This window comes from Microcaecilia unicolor, chromosome 4, assembly GCF_901765095.1.
Source record: "Microcaecilia unicolor chromosome 4, aMicUni1.1, whole genome shotgun sequence".
Taxonomy (NCBI): Eukaryota; Metazoa; Chordata; class Amphibia; order Gymnophiona; family Siphonopidae; genus Microcaecilia; species Microcaecilia unicolor.
In genome coordinates this window covers 206,497,887-206,511,203 of record NC_044034.1, presented here as the reverse complement: position 1 = coordinate 206,511,203, position 13,317 = coordinate 206,497,887, and the positions used below count along the sequence as shown (strand labels likewise).

Below are 13,317 nucleotides of genomic sequence, written 5' to 3'. Positions count from 1 at the left end.
TCTTTTGAACTTTCCAATCTTTCTGCTATTTCTCCTTCAAGCAGCTGCTGTCCATTTGTCTTTTTCTCCTCTCTTGTTCCATTCCCTCACTTCACTTGCCTCTGAGATATTGACCTTTCCATTTTAGCTCTTTCCTCTTTTTTTTTTTTTTTTTTTTCTTTTCTCTGTCCACCCAAATTTTATCCTAACCCCTTTTTCTTTGTTTACTTTTCAGATATCTGTCAGATTTCCATTTCCTTTCCACACACTAGTTCTCCTATTCCCCATCTCTCTACTTCCCCAGCCATCCATTCCCTTCCATCTTCAATCTATTCCCCATTACCATATTTCTTTCCCCTGTAATCACCATCTTCCTTGCGTTTATTTCCTTGCCACCCCTTGGCCTCTCCCACATGGTTCCACCTTTCCCAGTGTCTCTCTCCCTCCACCCTTCTAGCCCAGCATCTGCTCCCTCTCTTCTCCCCACCTTCACCCCCTCCCAGCATCTTCCTGCACTTCTCTCTTTCATCTTGCCCCCCCCCCCTCTCCTGTGTGGCCAGGATTTCCCCCACTCCTTCCCTGATGCCCATACACACTTCCAGAACCTCTCCCTTCCCTTCAGCCCACTCCCCTTTGTTTTCCTTACCTCCCCCCACACGTCCAGAATCTCTCCCTTCCCCCACACACGTCCAGAACCTCTCCCTTCCCTTTATTCCCCTCCCCTTGCAGGGCGAGCAGACCACTGTCTTCCTCACCCTTTCCCACCCCCGCCGCAGCGCTTGTATTCGACGCTATCGGCGCTGCCTCCTCCACCTCACAGTCTCCGTCTCCCCCCCTCCCCCTGTGGCAGCGCTTACAATTTGCTACCAGCGCTGCCTGACATCACAGACGCGGAGCCGACAACCTGCTCCAGGACCTTCCCTCTGCCGCATGCGTTCTTCTGCCCTGCGTAAACAGGAAGTTGAATCAGCGCGGCAGAGGGAAGGCCCCGCCCCCGGAGCAGGACGTTGCGCCACGTCTGTCAGCTGTCAGGCAGTGTCGGTAGCAAATCGCAAGCTGCCACGGGAGTGGGGGACGGACTCGGACGGAGACTGTGAGGTAGAGGAGGCAGCGCCGATAGCCTAGAAGACAAGCGCTACGGCGGGGTGGGAGAGGGTGAGGAGACATGGTGACATCTGGGTGGACCTGATTAAAAACTGGGCGGGCCTGGGCCCATCCAGGCCCACCAGTAGCTACACCCCTGATCTAGTCTAGTACAAATCTAATAATGACAGTACTGAATTCAAGAAAGCTTGGGTCAGGTTCATTGGCTCTCTAGGAGAGAGGAAGGTATGGTAGATGGTATGATGGTCAGTCTGGATAGGCCATATGGTCTTGATCTGCCTATATGTTTTTCTGTTTTTATGTCCTCTTTCTGAGAGGCTTGAACTGTGGTTCTCTTCAGAATTTGGTACATATTTTGTTGAACTAGCTAATAGCTGTTGCTGTTGTGATAGGTAGAATTCCTTCACCAGAAGGGCTATCAACATAACTGCCAGAATAATGACCAAGAATGAACCCTTCTTGTTCTTGTGTTAACTGTCACTAGCAGGGAAATGGAGCCACCTGTTCCACCAATGAATGAAGTTGAATTTGAAGAGATAATGAACAGAAACCGGGCAATTTCTAGTAGCGCAATTTCTAAAGCAGTTGCAGGAGCAAGTTCAGGTAATTCTCATGGCCTTTGTTTGCCACTGTTCACTTGTTGGTCTCCTCCCTATTGCAGGCTGCTTGTCTTTCTCTCTCATATGCTTTACATTTTCTTTGGTGCATTAATTCTCTGAATTCTGATGGATCTTTGATGGTGCTCTCATGAACCCTTTTCTTTGTTTTCCTGGCAGTCTTTGCCATTCCCTCTTGTGCTTTCCAGTGTTTAAAGGAGATGCTTTGCTTCATAGAATATCTTTCTTCTCTTTTCCTTGCCTCTTCCTTCCAACATTTTGCTATTTCTCATCTTTTCTAATGCTTCTGCCCCATCTTCTTTCATTTTCCTATATCTCTGTTTCAGACCTCTTTTTCTCTGTCACACTTTTTCCCTAGGGAATTATGGCTCTGCAATAGAAACACTGCTTACAGCTATTGCTGTAATAAAACAATCAAAAGTGTCGAACGATGAGCGTTGCAGAGTCCTTCTCACCTCGCTCAAGGATTGCTTGCATGGCATTGAGATCAAGTCATACAGTGGCAGCGGCTCCTCTTCCAGCAGGTAAATCATTGCATTCCCTTGAATCTTCTATCACCCTACTTCATTGTACCTTTTTTCCAAGGCTGGCATTGCATTTTATAGTCATATTATTATAGAAGACTGTGAAAAAGTTAAGTTTTGATTTGGCCGGACTTCACTTCTATAATATTGTATGGGTTTGTGTGGACATATAATTTCACAGTACTTAGTGTGTCCTAACATTGACTCCCTGCTCCTCCTCGTCCCTTTCTCTTTTCTATCCTACCCTTCCTCTCCCCTTTCGTCTATCCTTCCTTTGTACACTGGTCTATTGAGAACAGGCTGTCTTGACACGTGAGAGCAACAGCAGACAAAAGTTAAATGTTTTCCATACGAGAGCAGCTTGAAAGCAGAAATCCTATGTTTTTTTTAGGAAGCGTCATCGTTCTCGTGAGAAGTCACCTAGCCGATCACGGGAAGGCAGGAGGCATCGGGACATATTATATAGTGAGGATCGTCCAGAAGATTATTATGAAAGACACCGAGAGAGGGACAGAGAAAGGGACAGACATCGCTGACAAAGGTAATGCGTCAGTATTCTCTTCATCATGAGTGTATATGATTTCTCAATTTCCCATGCAGATCTGAATCTTGGGAAAACCCCTCTACACAAGTATATACAACCTTTCCCATCATGCCACAGACCCTCCCACTTTTTCACCCTATTCCTCCTTGAATTCCGAGATTTTATCCTTGCACTTCCATCTCTAATATCTTCTATAGATTACATTCTGGGAACTTCGCTTTTCCTTTTCCTCACCCTTTTCTCTGGTACAGTAACATAGTGAAAGATAACAGAAATAGAAACACCATTTGGCCCATCCAGTCTCCCATTTCTCCTACTGAACAGTAAGGGATACATCCCCAGCTGCAAGTCAGTGTGACCACCTACAAGATTTCTCTGTATCCTGACAGACTTCCTCCTTTATATTCAGCCATCTTGGGTAGAGAAGCATACAATATCTCCACTTTGCTCCTTCAGACATGCACATTTCCCTAACCTAATCACAAAACTCTTCCCTTACCATTCTTAAACTGTTCCAGAAAAGTGAATGTTATGACTGTTGGCCAGCAGGTGGACATAGAGAATGTAGAACTGTGATGTACTCTATAAGTTCAGTGTGTAGCTTCCACACGTCAGTATTTTTCTGTCTCTAGTTGGTGGACATTGTGTGCTCTGCAGCTCCTGGTCCATTCTGAGATGCTCCTGGTCCAGTTGGTCAACTGGCTCCCAGTCGAGCTAAGGGGGTCATTCGAACCTCTGCTAGGTCACACCTAAAGATACTACTACTTAACATTTCTAAAGCGCTACTAGGGGTACGCAGCGCTGTACAATTTAACATAGAGGGACGGTCCCTGCTCAAAGAGCTTACAATCTAAGAGTCTAGGTCACTGCCCTCTCCTTCTCTCACTGTATTGCTACCACCATTCTTTAAGGGAAAAAAAAGACAAAAGGAGTGAAACTTTTGGGAAGAAGCATTGGAGGACTCCTGCAGGGGTAATTCAGCCATGGAGACTAAAAGGTCAGCGATTGGTAATTCCTTAGCGCCAGTAGCAGATGAAACCAGCAACTAGTGGATTGTGACCATCTACCAGCAGGTGGAGATAGAGAACACTGAACTGAAGTGCCTCATGGGATGGATAGCTCCTGGCTAATCAGTATTCTCTATCTCCCGTAGGCAGGTGGACAGTCTCTCCACTGGCTCCTGGCTTCCTGTGCTGCTAACTCCTTGGCCTTTGGTTTCAGGGTTGCTTTGGGATGTGCATCTAAGCGGCGACGCCTTTGAAGGCACACCTGATCACCCCAGATCTCTCCCCCACCCGGTGCCACTCTCTCTGGCTGCCTCCATTCTTTCTTTAAAAAATAAAAGCGCACTGGTCTGCTCACTTGTTTGTGAACTTTGGCTAGGCTTCCAGTAGCGCTGGAGATATTCCTCTGAGAATAAGAGTTGTGTCTTTTACTTGCAGCTTCTCAGACCTCGGACTCCTTCAGCGCTCCTCGGTGGGTGAGTGTGCTAGGCATCGGCAGCATGTTGGGGTGCTCAGAACGGATCTCTATTCCCGCGATGGCAGCAGAACTGGTGAAACGCTGCTCGTGTTGTAACAAGTGTAGAGCTGGTCAGTGTCCGGAGGGGAGGGGCGCGGCTGTTCCGCTTCCCCGGTAGCGGAGGGGGTCGGGTCCTCTGAGGCCACGAGTTTTTCCCATGCAGCACGTGCACATGCCCTTCTTCCTTCTCAGAGCGGTGCAGGGGCGGTCATTATACAGCGCGAGTCTGATGTGCTTAGCTCTGATGGGCCTGCTTTGCATTCGGCTGCAGTTTCTGCTCAGGCGGACTTCTCTCCAGCGAGTGTGGATTCTTCGGCATCTCAGGCAGGGGGCAGTGGGTTGGAACCATTCTCCCCCGAATTTGTCCTCTTATTACATTGCGCCTACCTCTTAAAACATGACAGGGCAGATGGGGAGCCAGAATTTGAATTTACCAGTGCAGCAGGTTGAAGTCCCTGCCACCAAGAGATGCCACGCAGATTCGGTTTCGAACGCGAGGTCTGTGGTTCCATTGTCTCCACCACCACCCCAATTCGGAGGGGGCTATTGCAGGCCCTTCTGGGGCATCTTGGGCACAGGACCTGGAAGAGGGTGAGATCTTGCATGAAGAGGCGGATGAGCCGGTGGCAGTTCGGGTCTTTCATAAGGAGGAGTTTCCAACCTTTATTACTAAGGCCCTTCAGGTTCTAAATATTGCAGAGTCGCAGGTCACCAATCCGGCTACTGATAATCCCAAAACGGCTAGTACTCAGCATCCATCTCGCACCTTTCTGATCCATGCGGCCATGCATGAAATGATTTCCACGCAATGGACTACTCCAGATGCACCACTAAGAGTAGCCAAGGCCATGTCTTGGCTGTATCCACTTGCACAGTCTGAGCCGGATAAGTTTCATCTGCCTAAGGTTGATGCATTGGTAGCACCAGTCACCAAAAAGACCACCTTACCTTTGGAGGGTGGCGTGGCTTTAAAAGATGTTCAGGATAGACGGCTTGAGGCCTCCCTCAAGCTTTTGTTCGAGGTCTTGGCTCTCTCCTTGCAAGTGGTGGTTTGCAGTTCATATGCAGCTCGAACTTGTCTTGGTTTGGTTCAACAGATTATAGATACAGCCCCAGGAGTCGAGGCCGGAGCTGCCAGACATAGAGACTGGGCTAGCATATTTAGCTGATTCTTTGTATGACTTGATTCGGGCATCCGCGAAGCAGATGTCTTTGGTGGTCACAGCTCGACGTTTCCTGTGATTGCGCCATTGGGCGGCAGATGCGGCTTCTAAACAGCGTCTGGCAAGATTGCGGTATAAGGACCTCTCTCTTTTTGGATAGGACTTGGAGAAATTGGTGAAAGACCTTGGCGATTCAAAGTCACAGCGGCTGCTGGAAGATAGGGTCAAACTTCAGTCTAAGGCGGGATCGTCGCTACCTCGTTTCAGGGGTACTGGTCGATATAGATCTGGATGGTCAAGTACCTCCAGCCGAGCTCATTTTCAGCCTCGGTAGTCTTTTCATTCAGACAGACGGCCAGCAGCAGCATTGGCCCAACAGTTCTCCTCCTGGTCCTCCGTTCACCCCACTCAGTGATGGGGCGCCAGGTTACTCAGCTGCCATTGGCGGATGACTGTCCCTGTTTTTCTAGGAGTGGGCCTGCATAGCATCGGACCAGTGGGTCCTCAATATTATTTGAGACAGTTACAAATTAGAATTTGCGCCTCCAATTTTTTTCTTGGAATTTATTTATTTTTTATTTATATATATATATATATATATATATATATATATATATATATATATATATATATATATACACTAGTAAAAAAAGGCCCGTTTCCGTGAGAGATGAAACGGGCGCTAGCAAGGTTTTCGGTGTGCAGCGATCCTGTCTCCCGGGCCCCCCTGCAGGCAACCATCGTAAGCGACCCAGCTGTCCCCCAGCCCCCCTCCAGGCACCTGTCCTTTCCGTGATGCAAGGTCCATATGTAAAATGGCTGCCATGGGACAGGGGGAGATCGCACTTCGTGGAGTGTCAGTGCTCCGCCCTTGTCGTCATCACGTTGTGACGCGAGGGCGGTACACACAGTCATGGGCAGAAAGGATATCTCGACGCCTCACACTTCCGGTTGAGGCTTCATTTAGAACGTTGGGGTTGCGAATTATGTGTGGAAGGGGCGTGGCTGAGGGCGGGTCTATGAGTGACAGTGAGTGGTGCTGACAGCCTACCCTACCAACAGTGCAGGGCTTCAGTGTTTCCCTGCCACAGAGTGAGCTTCAGTATGTTGGAGGTGAGAATTATATCTATCTATATATATATCTATATCTATATATATATCTATATCTATATATATATATATATATATATATATATATATATATATATATATATATATGTATGTATGTATTTATGACCCACATTTTCCTCTTATGTGTGGTTCAATGTGGCTTACAAATACAGTTAGTGGGGTAGGGAGTTACAATTTAGGATATCAGACAGGGGAGAAGTTACATTTTAAGAGAGATTTTAGAGAGGTGCATAATAAGAGAGTGGTTAGGTCATAGAGCAGCGTTTTTCAACCAGTGAATGTGCCAAGGCTGATCCCAGGTGTGCCATGGGCCAGCTTACTTTGTGCCAGAATAGAGTAAGCTTCCTTGTCCCCCCCCACCCTCACAAGTAGTCCAGCATTTACCTTCTCTTCCCCCCAACCTCAGAAATAGTCCAGCATTTACATTCTCTTCTCTCCACCCCACCAAAATAGTCCAATACTTTTCCCTCCTTCCCCTCTCCAGCCAGCAACCAGGCAACTCCCCTTGTCTTTCTTGACCCCCCCCCCCCCCCCCCCCGTATACCTTTTAAAAGTTTTCTTGTTTCTAATGGTCAGCGGCAGTAAGCAGTGATTCATACAGCCTACTTGCGTCAACCTTGGAGCCTTCAGGCTATATGAATCACTGCTCCCTGCCACCGACCATTAGAAACAAGAAAACTTTTAAAAGGTATACTGGGGTGGGGGGGGGGGGTCAAGAAAGACAAGGGGAGTTGCCTGGTTGCTGGCTGGAGAGGGGAAGGAGGGAAAAGTATTGGACTATTTGGTGGGGTGGAGAGAAGAGAATGTAAGTGCTGGACTATTTCTGAGGTTGGGGGAAGAGAAGGTAATGCTGGACTACTTGTGAGGGTGGGGGGAAGAGAAGGTAATGCTATACTATTATGAGGATGGAGAAAGAGAAGGTAAATGCTGAACTGGTGGGGGGGGAGAGAAGGTAAAATACTGAACTATGTGTGGGGTGGGAGGGAAAGAAGTAAAATGTTGGACCATGGGTGTGGTTGGGTTAGAAAATAAAATGCTAGAACCATGTTGTAGGGGTGTGCCTTGACAATTTTATCACCGTGAAAGCGTGCCGTGAGCGTAAAAAAGGTTGAAAATCCCTGTCATAAAAGGTCGAGAGGGAGGATTTGGTTAGGGAGATGGTCATAGGGGGTCGAGAGGGAGGGTCTGGTTATTGAAATGGGGATAGTGGTTGATGTAGGGAGAGGTAAGTTTGGATGGTTGATTTATGGAGAGGTTGAGTGGATCAACTATGGTGTTTGTTTTTGTTGTATGTGGGTAGGAACGTTTTGAATAGGTGGATCTTAAGGTGTTTTCCCAAAGTTGATGTACGGTGTCAAGGATCTTAATGACTTGGGAAGGACATTCCACAACTTGGAGCTTTGGTAAGTGAAGTTCACTGAGTGAATGTACTTGTAGATTACCTTGTGACACGTGATAGTAGAGGGTTAGGTAGTTCCTTGTTTCTTTCAAGGTGTTCTTGAGGGGTAGGTGACCATGTTTGAGAGGTATGCAGGTGCTTCACTGTGAACTATAAGCTGGGAATGATCACGATCAAAAATTAACCTTCAAACCACAGATCACAAAGGTAGTAACGAGTATTTTACACAATGTGGAAACTAAGGAGTATCAGAAATAAACTTCCCTACAAAGTATTCCAACTTATAGTATGATCCTTAGTACTCACACTACTGCAACGCTATCTACTCAGGCTGCAAAGAGCAAATCATAAAGAGACTTCAAACTGCCCAAAATAAAGCAGCCAGACTCATCCTCAGGAAGATTCAAAAGGGCCATCCCACTACTACAAGCACTCCACTGGCTACTCATCAAGGTCCAGATAACCTTTAAATTAATCTGGACCTTGATGAGTAGCCAGTGGAGTGCTTGTAGTAGTGGGATGGCCCTTTTGAATCTTCCTGAGGATGAGTCTGGCTGCTTTATTTTGGGCAGTTTGAAGTCTCTTTATGATTTGCTCTTTGCAGCCTGAGTAGATAGCGTTGCAGTAGTGTGAGTACTAAGGATCATACTATAAGTTGGAATACTTTTGTAGGGAAGTTTATTTCTGATACTCCTTAGTTTCCACATTGTGTAAAATACTCGTTACTACCTTTGTGATCTGTGGTTTGAAGGTTAATTTTGATCGCTGATCATTCCCAGCAGTTTTAGGGGTGTTGATAAGGGGGTATGTGGTCCCGTCTATGGTTACATTGGGTATGGTAGTTTGTTTGTGGGATAATGTTAGTATTATTATTATTATTTATTGCACTTGTATCCCACATTTTCCCACCTGTTTGCAGGCTCAATGTGGCTTACAAATACCTGTAATGGCATTGCCATTTCAAGGTACAAAATACAGTTGGTGTTACAAAGATGTTAAGAATAACAAGGTTCACATGTCAATATAATCAAACAGTTATAGAAAGGATACAGTCATAGTCAAGGAGTCGTGGTGGTATGTTGTGGTTAGTTATGGATTCTCGTGGTAAGCTTTAGTGAGAGAGAGGTTTTTAACGATTGCGAAAGTGGTTATTTCATTAATTGTTTTTAAGTATTTTGGTAGTGTATTCCACAACTGCGAGTTAATGTAAGAAAAGCTGGACGCATGTATTAGTTTATATTTTAATCCCTTGCAACTGGGGAAGTGTAAATGAAGAAAAGTATGGGCAGATCTTTTGGTATTTCTGGGTGGGAGGTCCACTAGGTCGTGCATGTATGATGGGGCGTCTCCGTAAATGATTTTATGAACTATTGTGCAAATCTTGAACGTGATACATTCTTTAAGAGGGAGCCAATGTAACTTCTCTCTTAAGGGTTTTGCACTTTCATATTTTGTTTTTCCAAATATGAGTCTGGCTGCGGTGTTTTGGGCGGTTTGAAGTTTCTTGATAATCTGTTCTTTACATCCAGCATAAAGTGCACTGCAGTAGTCCAGGTGACTTAGTACAATCGATTGTACCAGATTTCGGAAAATGGCCCTTGGGAAGAAAGGTTTTACTCTTTTGAGTTTCCACATGGAGTGGAACGTTTTCTTAGTTGTATTCTTCACGTGGCTTTCAAGTGTGAGATGTCAATCTATGGTAACTCCAAGAATTTTCAGAGTGTTAGCGACGGGGAGGGAAAAGTTTGGGGTAGATATGGTGGGGAAGTTATTTGAGTTATATTGTGATGTAAGTATAAGGCATTGTGTTTTTTCTGCGTTGAGCTTTCTCCGAGGACAAGCAGGCTGCTTGTTCTCACTGATGGGTGACGTCCACGGCAGCCCCTCCAATCGGAAACTTCACTAGCAAAGGCCTTTGCTAGTCTTGCGCGCCCATGCGCACCGCGCATGCGCGGCCGTCTTCCCGCCCGAACCGGCTCGTGTTCGTCAGTCTTCTTTTGTCCGCGCTCGGTACGGTCGTGTTTTCGCCGTGTCGCGCCCCGGAAAGTCGACCTCGCGCGTCGTTCTTACTTCGTGTTTAAAAAAAAAAAACCTCTGTGTGGAAGGAGACTCCGGTCTTTTTCCTTCCCATATTTCCAGTTTTTCGCCCCGGTAAGTTTCTTTCGTCGTCGGGTAGGCCGCTTTTAGGCCTCGGGTCGAAGTTTTCTTCCCCTTGTTTTTGTGGTGCCTTTCCTCCATTTCGACTTTTGATCTCGCCGGCGTGATTTTTCCGCCCATGACATCGAAGTCTCCCAGCGGCTTCAAGAAGTGCACCCAGTGCGCCCGGGTCATCTCGCTCACTGATAGGCACGCGTCGTGTCTTCAGTGCTTAGGGGCTGGGCACCGCCCGCAGGCCTGTAGTCCTGTGTTCCCTTTTACAAAAGCGGACTCAGGTAGCGAGATTGGGCCCAGTGGAACGTTTTGTTCTTGGGCTGTTCGTCGGCATCAGCACCGGGAGGATCCAGTGCATCGACGTCGTCAGCGCCCGGACCTTCATCTTCGCCCCTGACTGCATCGAGGCATCGACCCTCTGCATTGGGGCGACATCGGAGGTCGGCGTCGGTGACATCGAGACCTCCTCTTTTGCTGATGTCGTCAGACGGTGGTGCTTCGTCTGGAGCGCAGGTGAGGGCTGTCCATTCCCCTGCTGGTGGCGGTGAGCCTTCGGGTGGGTCCCTGCCCTGATGGCTCCCGCGGTACAGCCCCCCGAGACCAACCTCCTTCGGCCTCGGCCCCGAGGAAGCGACGGCTGGATTCGACGTCCTCCTCGTCGGTGCCGGGAAGCTCCGGTGACATGCTTCGCTCCAAGAAATCGAAGAAGCATCGTTACTGTCTCCTTCCCGTGTCGGCACCGAGAGCTCTGGGTCGCCGAGGGAGTCGGCACCCAGTAGGCATCGGCACCGAGAGGACCGCTCACCCTCTGTTCAGGAGGTGTCGATGCGCTCCACTCTGGACAGCCCAGATCAGCCTCCACGCCCGGAACAGGTTTTGACATCGACTCCTGCATCGACATCGATGTCTTTCTCCACAGCCGCTCTGCACGAGAGCCTCCGGGCCGTTCTCCCAGAGATCCTGGGGGAGCTGTTGCGCCCTACCCCTCCGTACCGGGGGTGCTTTGCGCCACCGGTACCAGTCGAGCGAGGCGCCGGCTGGTCCCATGCCCGAGGTGAGGCCCTCCGCATCGGTACCACGTGCGGCACCGACTGCGCCTCCCAGGAAGGCTCCCCGACTACGTCGGCGGAGGGAGCTTCGCCGATGCGGGCGAGAGAGTCTACCTCTCGACGCTCCCATCATGGACGTGGCTCCACGGAGTCGAGTTGGGCACGGTTGCAGACACAGGTCCGTGAACTTGTGTCTGACACCGAGGGTGAGGCCTCGTGGGAAGACGAAGGAGACATCAGATATTTCTCTGACGAGGAGTCTGAGGGGTCTTCCTTCCGATCCCACTCCCTCTCCTGAAAGACAGCTTTCTCCTCCCGAGAGTCTGTCTTTCGCTTCCTTTGTCCGGGAGATGTCTACGGCCATCCCCTTCCCGGTGGTTGTGGAGGACGAGCCCAGGGCTGAAATGTTTGAGCTCCTGGACTATCCTTCTCCACCTAAGGAAGCGTCCACAGTACCCATGCATCATGTCCTAAAAAGACATTGCTGGCGAACTGGACCAAGCCTCTAACTAACCCCCACATTCCCAAGAAGATCGAGTCCCAGTACCGGATCCATGGGGACCCAGAGCTGATGCGCACTCAGTTGCCTCACGACTCTGGAGTTGTGGATTTGGCCCTAAAGAAGGCCAAGAGTTCTAGGGAGCATGCTTCGGCGCCCCCGGGCAAGGACTCTAGAACCTTGGACTCCTTTGGGAGGAAGGCCTACCATCTTCTATGCTCGTGGCCAAAATTCAGTCTTACCAGCTCTACACGAGCATACACATGCGGAACAATGTGCGGCAGTTGGCGGGCTTGGTGGATGCGCTCCCCCCTGAGCAAGCCAAGCCATTTCAGGAGGTGGTCAGGCAGCTGAAGGCGTGCAGAAAATTCCTGGCCAGAGGGGTGTATGACACCTTTGATGTTGCGTCCAGGGCCGCTGCTCAAGGTGTGGTGATGCGCAGACTCTCATGACTGCGTGCCTCCGACCTGGAGAATAGAATCCAGCAGCGGATTGCGGACTCGCCTTGCCGTGCGGATAACATTTTTGGAGAAAAAGTCGAGCAGGTGGTAGAGCAGCTCCCACAGCGGGACACCGCATTCGACAAGTTCTCCCGTCGGCAGCCTTCAGCCTCTACCTCTACAGGTAGAAGGTTTTTTCGGGGAAGGAAGACTGTTCCCTACTCTTCTGGTAAGCGTAGGTACAATCCTCCTTCTCGACAGCCTGCGGCCCAGGCTAAGCCCCAGCGCGCTCGCTCTCGTCAGCAGCGTGCGACTCAGCAAGGCCCCTCGGCTCCCCAGCAAAAGCAGGGACGAGCTTTTGACTGGCTCCAGCAGAGCATAGCCGACATCCAAGTGTCAGTGCCGGGCGACCTGCCAGTCGGAGGGAGGTTGAAAGCTTTTCACCAAGGTGGCCTCTCATAACCTCCGATCAGTGGGTTCTCCAAATAGCCCGGCAAGGATAACACCCTCAATTTGGCCTCAAAACCTCCAAATTGTCCACCGGGAGCTCAGTCTTACAGCTTCCAGCACAAGCAGGTACTTGCAGAGGAACTCTCCGCCCTTCTCAGCGCCAATGCGGTCGAGCCGTGCCATCCGGGCAAGAAGGGCTGGGATTCTATTCCAGGTACTTCCTTGTGGAAAAGAAAACAGGGGGGATGCGTCCCATCCTAGACCTAAGGGCCCTGAACAAACATCTGGTCAAAGAAAAGTTCAGGATGCTTTCCCTGGGCACCCTTCTTCCATGATTCAGGAAAACGATTGGCTATGCTCTCTGGACTTGAAGGACGCCTACACTCACATCCCGATACTGCCAGCTCACAGACAGTATCTTGCGATTTCAGCTGGGCACACGTCACTTCCAGTACTGTGTGCTACCCTTTGGGCTCGCCTCTGCACCCAGAGTGTTCACAAAGTGCTTGGCTTTAGTAGCAGCGGCACTTCGCAGGCTGGGGGTGCACGTGTTCCCATATCTCGACGATTGGCTGGTGAAGAACACATCCGAGGCAGGAGCCCTGCAGTCCATGCAGATGACTATTCGCCTCCTGGAGCTACTGGGGTTTGTGATAAATTATCCAAAGTCCCATCTTCTCCCAGTGCAGAAACTCGAATTCATAGGAGCTCTGCTGGATTCTCGGACTGCTCGCCGCCTATCTCCC

The 13,317-nt window shown here is 49.3% G+C and overlaps 1 protein-coding gene across 2 annotated transcripts in view; it reads left to right on the top strand.

The window, feature by feature from the left end:
- CPSF7 (cleavage and polyadenylation specific factor 7) overlaps positions 1-13,317 on the top strand; it is a 132,834-nt gene that overhangs the window by 95,593 nt on the left and 23,924 nt on the right. The window contains exons 6-8 of one of the 2 annotated variants that reach the window (XM_030201165.1): positions 1,571-1,686; positions 2,059-2,224; positions 2,616-2,765. In XM_030201165.1, coding sequence (XP_030057025.1) covers positions 1,571-1,686; positions 2,059-2,224; positions 2,616-2,760 — 427 coding nt within the window. In that variant the 3' untranslated portion in view covers positions 2,761-2,765. Of the gene's footprint in view, positions 1-1,567; positions 1,687-2,058; positions 2,225-2,615; positions 2,766-13,317 lie in introns of both variants that reach the window. The other variant, XM_030201164.1, reaches the window with a different exon arrangement.